Here is a 10232-nt window from a genome sequence, read left to right on the forward strand (position 1 = left end):
ACGGCGGATCTTCAATTCTCATTAGAGCTAAATGCGAGGTCTCTCTCTTTCTCTTTTGATATATCGATATGTCATATCTGTTTTACATTATCCTGTCTTTTACATAGAATCCCTTTTAGAATCGTTTAAAGAAACGATATATCCGTTCAGATTATATTTCAATTTAATCGGAAAACTTGGTATCAATAAGTAGATTAATTGAGTGGAGATATCGAATGAATTATGTGTGAGAGTTCTAGATAAACGTAATTTCTCAAAGATAAGTTAATAAACTTTCAATAAAACAAATGTTTGTCTATAATATTACATCTTTATTATTTCTCTGTCTTTTACTAAATTTAAAATAATTAATTGAAAAAAATTATATATAGTTACATTAAAAATTATAGTTAAATTTTTATAGATATATCTAATTGTATTAATATTATGTACAGTTAAGTTAAAATTTTTTCCATGTTATAAATCGATAATAATTTACTCAGAAGTTTTACAAACATTATATTTAATGGATTAAAAATTACGTTATCTAAATTATGTCACGATTAAATTATGATACATGAGGCCTGTTCTTTTTGCCTGAACTTTTGCACCAGTTCATCTTTCTTCCTCTTCTTTCCTCCTGGAGAGAAAAGGAAGAAAGATGAATTGGTGCAAAAAAGTTCAGTCAAAAAGAACAGGCCTACGATAAATAATACTGAACGGATGCGACGCGGACTCGTCCCGTATTATATCCCGTTTCGTTTCGCAAACGCTACGTGTCATTGCACCTCTAAAAATAAGCATGCCTGTCAATCTCGCGTGCAATTCCATTTTGGCTTATTATTTCAACGACAAAATATATTTTTATATACTTTTTTTACTTCGCGTGCATATACGTACATCGTAATTAATGCGTACACACATACAGGCAGGCACACTCATGCACAGACACGCGAATGTGTTCAGCGGTAGTAGGCGAAGTGCGAAATGTGTTATCGCGATGCCGCTACTTTGTTACCGTGGTGTGTTTTACTCTTTATTGTTACACTAGTCGTAAATTTTCATAAGATTATTCACCTCTCTTGCTGCGCTTTTTTTTATCCCGATATTGCACTTGTCGCACGTTAAAATTCGGTCGTTCCTGTACAAAAGTAGACAAATTGATAGGAATCAATATAGGAATGCGTTTTGCAAAAAACTCGCCATTTCTTTTCAATCACGAAATTTCGCAGATTTAAGAGAAGGTTGTTGAGAATACTTATTTGAGAATAATTAAGGGGATGGGTGGAAAAAGGCCTAATTTGTAAAATCTTGATATTAATAAAAATTAAACTCTCTATTAATAAAAATTAAAATAACTTACTTTTTTATTATACACAAATGAGTACAGTATCGAATGAATTTATGTAATGTCTTTAAGAAGTTACATGTTACAATACTTTTCTATTACGATCAATATTACATTGAAAAAGCTAATTGCTAGAAAAAGGGCCGAAGTAGAATTGTGCCTTTATTCCGTCCATCCCCTCAATTGGAGAAATTTAAATAATAAACGAATTAATCGTAGAAGGGATTCCTTAATTGATTCCTCTTAATCTGTGCAAAAAATATCCGGAAATTTTTTATCTAAACAGCCAAGTCGACACAGCCGATGAAATCCGAATAAGAATCGCGCGATAAGCGCGATATCAGCGCAACACGAGAGGCGTCGGTGATCGATTCTTTTTTTTTTCTTTTACGCAGAGGCCGTGGTATCTTTTTTGCGTTTTCTCTTGTTTTTTTTTTCTTCGCAGAGATATGTATACTACTGAAGTGTCGCCCTCGCGCATCTGGCAGTTATCACCGTTACGCTACGTTAATTAATCTGGCTACATTACGGACCGTTCGCAGCCGAAGACGCCATCCGAGGGGTCGATTAAAATCTAAAATCTCTTCATTAGCGACGAAAATTTGAAATTATCTACGAGAAGTTAGCGGAATGTCGTCCTTCGTTCTTCAGAACGATTATCAAAAAGGCCCTTGTGAATGCAAGTGCGCGAGAAATCGGGATTTTCGAAACTCGCGTTGAGAAGCCGATCTCGATTCCTGAGAAATACAGGGGGGCGACGCATCGGATTCGTTGTATAATTCGAATAGCCAGCTGCTTCGGAGCAAGTGAAGGAAAAATTCAATATTGCTTGGGTGCGAAGTTCCCTTCGTTGGCGGCGTGAAGATTGACGTGCCTCAATTGTCTGGCGCTATTTAATTAGGCCGAAAGCCGGTATAATTGTTGATATAGGCTTAAAGTCGGAATAACGACTTCTTTTCCTCAGCAGCGAACGATACAGCCATTCTTTCGCAATCCATTATTTCACTTATCCATCACGATCAATCATACTTATTACTCTAACTCATTTTGAAATCACTACGTTGCGTCTAACTAAGGTTACTTATCGCTTTTAATTGAAGTATCTCTAATTATTCCAAAGTCATCGATCCAAATCTTAAGTATTTTGGCTGTATCGAACCCTTATCTAAGGATCGGGTGATCCATCAAACAAAGAATAAGATATTTTCGTGATCTTCTCGCAATCTTCTTACGATCGGGGAAATTGTAGCTAGTAGGGAAATTGACAATAACGATCGACCGGCGTTCGATCGATCAATATAACGGAATGAGGAGTGAATCCAAGGTATACGAACGGTCCGTGCGGCGCGACGACGGGCCGGGGATGGAATCTCAGATTCTCAGGGTGCGACTTGAAGAACAACTAGGCAGAATTAGGCTGCTGAGAGGGAGATACGAGACGGCACGATCGGGCACGATAGGAGCAGACTCGGTGTCGCCAATACGGCAGTCAGAAGGGACGCCAGTGGCAGTAGGGACGGCGTACGGAGACTCTCGACGGAGTTGCACAGATCACCGGTGCACGAGCAGTATATAGCGCGCACATCGTGGGTGCCGGTCTTCATAAGGCACTCGCCGTTGTCCTTCTCGGCGTCCGTGATGTAGCCGCAGCTGCGGACGACCCTCTCCTTGCCGTACACTGCAACAGCAACGGGAACGGTGTTGAAATCTCTGTTTTTAAATTCCTTTCGCTGCTTAGAATCTAGAATTATTTAGAGATTTAAATCTAGGATAGATATGATCTTTGAATCGGGAATAGTCACCTGTGGAATAATTTTTATATTCCAGCAGCGAACAAATGCTCAGTCACGGTAGTTTCTTTTATTGATCCGAGAATCTATATATTTTTTTAATTTCATCCACAGACTTCTATAAAAGTCTGTGATTCCACCTTACTTTTTAACAAAAATAATAAGTGAATCTATTCAACTCGATTATCATGATAAGGTCGAGACACCTGACGTCACCTTGATTGAAACTTGACGAAAGTTTCATCGAATTTTATGTCAATTTAACGTCACTGTGATATTGCGTGTTACTTGGATATATAGGGTGTATCTAAAATAACGTATACTAATCAGTGCTATTCCTAATAAAAAACTGAGTCGAAAAGTTCTTTAGCATTTTGCAATTTTCGCAATAGTTAACAAGACATTAATTACAAAAAATCGCTGAATATTGGTTTTCAATAATTTTTTACTCAAATACTATCAACTTTACAGAAAAACTGCTAGAGATAAAAATTGTTTATTTTCTTCTTATAAAGTTATGAGAATTTTTTCAGAATTTTTTAATACCATATTTTCTCATGGTAAAAATAAGAAAATGCAATACTAAAAAGTTGATAAAAAATTCTGAAAAAATTCTTAAAATTTTATGAGAAGAAAATTAATGATTTTTATCTGTTGCAGTTTTTTTGTAAAGTTGATAGTATTTGAGTAAAAAACTATTGAAAACCAATATTCACGATTCAGCGATTTTTAGTAATTAATATCTTGTTAACTATTCCGAAAATTGCAAAATGGTAGAGAGGACTTTTCGATTCAGTTTTTTATTAGGAATAGCACTGTATGGTTAGTGTACGTTATTTCAGATACACCCTGTATATATTATAATAATCTCAGAGTTCTCAAATATTATTGATTATTATTAATTATTTTGCAAGTAAGGCAATCAATAATATACAATATCGTTCAATAATATTAATGACTTTTAAGTGGAGATATAAAAATCATCTCAAATGATTGTTTACGTTAAGAAATTGGGTGACTATTCTTGAGTTAAACGCGGTTATTCATGTTCCGAACTTATCATCGACGGCTCAATGGACCCTTTGATTAATTCAGAATCGATAGCTTTCGATAATAATTCAATTCTTCTCATAAATAATTCAATTGCTCTTAATTAATCCAATCGCATTAACGCCTTGTCACAACGTTGCCCGTTGGAGTGACATTATTGCAATGCTATCGCATTATTTATAAAATGTAATATTATTGCAATGCCATTGCATTACTTATAAAATGAGTGTAGGATGTTACATATTTGTGAGTTGCGGATCAAAGCATGCCTAACTTGTGTAACTGATATAAATGACGTTTGTTAAATAACAAATTTTTAAACATGCAATAAATCGTTACAGTTGCGAGCTGTTATTTGAAAAATTATAATAATAATAAATGTAGAGTTAAATCAAAGTAAAAACTGATAAGCGCTGATTATTTTGACAAATATAAAACTTTCGGAATTTTTGTTAGATGAAGTTTAACTTGGATTTGCAGAAGCAAATAGAGACCTTTACCTTTTTGACTGATTTTTCGGCAAAGGGTAGGCTCCAAGTGACTGAGGTGCTCCAGACGAGGCTGAAAGCTGCAGTTTACAGTCCCCAAAGTGTACGTATCTAATGGGTCGCCACATCTGGGGTCGTACTCGCTGTTGCATTGGTAACATATTATCGCTTCACCTGAAATAGAAAAAAAAATCGATCGTCATGCATTTGCAGTCGGATTCGCAAAGAATTATCATAAAATGGAATAAAATTGTTTCTCCTGAATCTCGAAATCGCTAGATATTTCGAAGGTTTTCTGCGATATTTTTGCGATTTAAACAGTGGCAACTATCTTACACATTTATACGAGAGATTACGGTGAGCATTACGTGCAATCGGTTAAAATTCTCTCTTTCATCCCTTTTTGTGTTTTATGACTATTTTAAAGGCTCGTCTTTTAAAGACCAGAAACTTGACCGTGATTTCTCGACAAATTCAACTAACGTCAATGGCGATGAGAATTAATCGGGAATAGATCTGATTCACGTTTTACCCTTCTGTGACGTAATAACGTGGCACACGCGCTCGGTCACATCCTATGGAAACCAGGCTGATACGGCGCCAGCTGATATCGAACAGTCAGGCGAAGACCTTCACTCGTAGTTCGATACGAAGAAACCGAATTTTTTTTCTACCGGATATAAAATTAGACGATTGCACTCCCATAAAAAAAGATTTCTGGATGCTATTACTTCTACCATCAAATAGAATCGATAATCGATATAGAGACAATCATACTTATTAACAGGAGAATATTTTACTCTTAAATGGAAGATTCTTATAAATTCAGAATAAGATGATCTTGGAGATCAGTTTTATGTACCAAATATTTATGGAGCCAATATAAAAAAGTCTTGCTTACATTTTAAATATTCTTTTAAATAAGATCAAATACGTGCGCGTCTTAAAATTTCATCCTAATAAATAAAATCTTAATGTTATTTAAATATATCAATAATGTTTCGTCGATAACCGAATTTTATTCGAACAACCGACAATTTATAATGGATACTCGGTTTCACTGAAGTCGGACAATTCGCATTTTGCAAGTGAATCTAAGCGATTTATTTCGTTTGCATTATGCAAATTACATTTGCTCGTGAAGCAAAGATAAAATTTAGATGAATGATGATTATTTGGCGAGCAAAGATTTATTCGTCGTTGATGAAATTGCAGATATATATACGCTATACATGCATAAAATATAGAAACGCACGCGTTGAAAAAGAAAATAAGAGAAATATATCAAAGAGAATATATAAAAAAAAATACTGCACAATAAATTAATAATAAAAGTCTACGTTGCTAATTAAAATTTCGCTCTTATTTTCTCTAGGTAAACAAATTAATTTTTCAGAGAAAACGAAACAAAGATTTCAATTTCTAGATCTAAAGTTCTCTCAGAATACACATTATAGGAACAGATAATGCTATTGCAATTAGAGAAATGGAATACTTAAAAAAAAAAAAAAAAAAAAAGAAAGAAGGAGAAAGAAAGGAGGGTGGAGGAGTAGAATCATTATGAAGAAAAATAGAGCAGAAATAACAAAAGACGGCATAGTACCATCATTACAAGAAAAGCGGGATAGACAAAAACTACATTCAGGGTACACAGTGCAAAGCAGAGGGATGGGGGGGAGGTAAGTGAGAGGAAAGGGGTCGGAGAAGGAGAAAGTGGGTCGCTCGATAGCCCTCACGACGTCGGCTTTCGTAGGCGCTACCCTAAATTTCAACAAATTGTCGGATATAGCGCATTCATCCGTGATATCCCGAAAGCGGATTGCCGATGCCAGTTAACATCGTATCGGCAATTACTTCGATCGGCGAAGGGAAAACCGGGGTGGTTCTCGCCGAGCGAGCGTCAGTAATCGATCCTCGCTTCGCGAACGTGTCTATTGTAGGATCTATCATAGCACGATCGTCGTGATCACACGCTGTAAAAGCGATACAATTCGATCAGAAGCGAATGGTCGACTGACCGCACGAAATCCGCAGATCCGAAATAGTTACATCATTGTGATCAAGTTACGTCATTTCGTCCAGATACTTTCACCTTTCACCTTTGCCCCGCTTTACGTCATCGACCCGCAGACGATCCCGAGCTGAGAAGATAACGACATCGCAGCTCTTAATCGTACCCGGGAAAACGAATATCTATTTGTGCATAGATGATCTTGGCTGTTTCACGGATTCGACTTTTCCGCTGTCGCCGTCACCGGATACGTATATCGACAACGTCGGCGGAGGAAAATGTGTTTAAAGTACGTCGATTCATTCGAGGACGATCGAATTTAACGCGACGAAACCAGGCCGCGCTCATGATGAGATTTAATTCTGGAAAAAAACCTGATTCTCTTAATTAAACGAACTGTCATGTTGTAAATAATTGAAATAAAGTGAAATACGTGTAAGCAAAATTTAGAGATATTTAATGCAACATAAATTTTTATCATAGTTTTCTTTATGTGATTCTACTTCTCCACCCTCTTTTTTTTCTTTCTTTTTTCTATTTAAAAAATTCCATTTCTTTAACTACAATAGCATTATCTGTTGCTATTATATATTATGTATTCTGAAGGAACTTTAGATCCAGAAATTGAAATGTTTGTTCTGTTTCTCTCTGAAAAATTAATTTGTTTACCGTAGTAGTTTCTTTTTACAGTTTTATAAATGCAAAAGTTCTATATCGTTCCAAAGTAATCTGTGCGATTAAATAAGTTGTGGATAACCCGATCAAATAAGATTTAATGAGATTATTTTATAATTTCGCTTAAAGTCTCGACAAAGAGAAATGTAATTTCTTTTTTAACTTCGTTCTTAAGCGATTACGCTCGAAAGAATCATTTCAGTGATTCGAAATCCTTTTTTTGTTAAAATATAAAAAAATAGTAAATATCCAAGCAAAACAAACAAGTCACGATATAATGTCAAAATGACATTAAAATGAATTGGAAATGATTGAAAAATGACTTTTAATGATCAATTTGGAGTTATTTTGACATCATAATGACTTGTCGTTCTGCTTGGGTACAAATCTGAGAATAATTTTGTTGATCATCAAAATAATTACATAGGAAACTCAAGCATGACAATGCTGCAAAAAATTTTAACATTCTAACAACCAGCTTGAATGCCTCACATAATTATTTTAATAGTTCAACAAAATTATATATTTTTACAGATTTGTTTCTATAGCTAAATTTTTAAAGCAGCAAAACCATTATTTCCGTGAAGTTATTGCGATATTTTTCTAGCACGGTAATAGGATTCGATTTGACAATCGCATACGTTATCTTCACGATCCGAAGAACCACAAGTGCTACCGTTGTAGGAATTCACCGACCAGTATCTTGCAAACCGTAATACCGCGTATGATACCAATATTGCTAAATATTCCTATTGTTTGACACAAAAAATGCGAAATCCATAGGAGAATAATAAAAAAGAGAAAGAGCGGAAGAATGAATTATTTCTCTCCAATTCACCTCGAAAAATAGATGAATTAAATTAAATCGAGTATTATTTGTGTAAAATTGAATAAGAGAAACGAAAATATCTGGAAGTGTCTAAATTCTAAGGGATTTATCAATGATGTAAGACATTCATATTATATCTTTTCTTGATTCCCGATCGCTCCTTGTGCAATTAAAAATAAACGGCTTATAAAAAGTATAAAAAGGAATTAAAATCTCTAATTTCAATCATTAAGAATTTAGAATTTAGCGACAAGCTCATTTTAAGTGACCTAATTTTCTGACTCGTATATTGCCAATTTAAGTATTTATGTAAAAAAAATGAACCATATAAAAGTATATATTTCACAATTTCATTCATATAATCGGTTCGATAATGCTTTTCGCTGTTCGAAGTTGTCCACAAGTTGTAACAACTAATCTGTCTGTACGTAGTCATGAATAATTCAACATACAAGATATAAAAAAACTACAACTTTTATTTGCTCGAAACAAATGCGATAAAATTTAGATAAAATATCGTAAATATGACAAATACAAAAAGTTTAAAGAGAAGCTAGTTTAACTTGTGTTGTTTGATGACTAAAAAACTAAATCTTTATTTATTTTTTCGAAACAAATGTGATAAAATTTAGATAAACTATCGCACGTACGAATCGCAAATCGTTACATCAATAACACGCATTGCAAAGAGAATCTCTCGAGAAGAAAAAGGATAAAGAAATCCTGCCAAAGTTTTGCAATCGGAAGATTAAAATCTTTGAAGACTAGATCTTCATTTTCATCAAGATTTCCTTTCCGTTGAAACTCCTTAAAACATGTAACATGTTTTTACTTTCGCGTGATCCTTAAAATATTAAAACGGACCTGATGATTTCGAGACTATTTTGGATGACATAAAACATGAGGAAAACAAAGGATTTAATTTTGCCTCGAGATTAATTCGCAAAGGGTTAAACGTCTTCTAAGCTTTTGGTTGTCCGGGCTTTTATGACCCCGCGACGACGTCTGACCGACTAATTTATGACGGTAACTTTCCCTGCCATCACCTCTACGCCGCATTGCGCCCGTGATGTATACAACTCCTTTCCTCACTCCAATCCTGAATAAAGTGCACGAGGTCATATTATCGATCGTTCCTATGCTTTCGGACGAAGCAATGTTCAAAAGTGGCAATTTAGTCCGATTTATATCAAACATATCGAGTTCTCTTGTTAAATTCGTGAGCGCAAGGGCGCCTCTACTTCTCATCTGAATTTCCTGTTGAAAGTATGAAGTGCCTGTTGAAACCGTGAACATTTTCCTGGGAAGTGTTGCCGTCAGTTAAACTTCTCTCTAAATGTTCGTCGAAACAATCTCCTATATTTCCCCGGGAAATGCCGCATTGAAAACTATCGCAAGTTAGACAATGTAGAACTGACGTAAGGACGTCATTCTATTGTACAGGCATCTTGAACATTTCAACATCTTTCAGCGTTATTCAAGAAAGTTAAATCCATGATCGAGAATCTTTCTGAAAAAAAAGAGTGCAAATGAAATGACTGTAATCAAGAGAAACAAATTGCCTTTAAAAGAGCATTTGAAGTATAGATTTTACCAAATATTCAGCAGTGTTAAAGTTGCTAATGCAATTATAATAGTTTTCAAATATATATAATATATTATTATATATATTTATAATATTATTGAATAGTATACTATCATAATAGCTAAACGATATTTTTAAAAACGAAGTAAAAGTATGTAAAAATAAATGCGTTTCTCAAAGAGTTTTTATCTTTCAAAGTTTGCTTTTTTTCTCAAATAAGAATCATTAGTTGCGTTATTTTATCCCCTACATCGATACATCCCTTACATTCGTCATAAGATATAAAAGAAATCGGGAAATGATAAAATGGGGAAGATCTTCCTTAAAAGGAATCGCGCAAATTTCGATGGGGAATCCCTTTCGCCCAAGGATCAAGGTCTAAGGACTCGTTGCTTCAATCGCTATACCGTGCTTCGTACGAACAGGTCGATCACTGTTCCGGGGAAGACTTTCCACGAAAAAACAGGCCCTTCGCGG

At 34.8% G+C, this 10232-nt stretch overlaps 1 protein-coding gene across 1 annotated transcript; it reads right to left on the minus strand.

Annotated features, from left to right (window-relative positions):
- Positions 1–1742: 1742 nt before the first annotated feature.
- LOC108725380 (uncharacterized) lies at positions 1743–9466 on the minus strand. Its single transcript, XM_018452381.1, has 3 exons — positions 9127–9466; positions 4668–4829; positions 1743–3005 (listed from the first exon to the last, which is right to left on the minus strand). Exons 1-3 carry the CDS (start codon positions 9464–9466, stop codon positions 2740–2742), a joined length of 768 nt encoding a protein of 255 aa, XP_018307883.1. The 3' UTR covers positions 1743–2739.
- Positions 9467–10232: the final 766 nt, after the last annotated feature.

This window comes from Mycetomoellerius zeteki, unplaced genomic scaffold, assembly GCF_001594055.1.
Source record: "Mycetomoellerius zeteki isolate Tzet28-1 unplaced genomic scaffold, Tzet1.0 scaffold345, whole genome shotgun sequence".
In the NCBI taxonomy this organism is placed as follows: Eukaryota; Metazoa; Arthropoda; class Insecta; order Hymenoptera; family Formicidae; genus Mycetomoellerius; species Mycetomoellerius zeteki.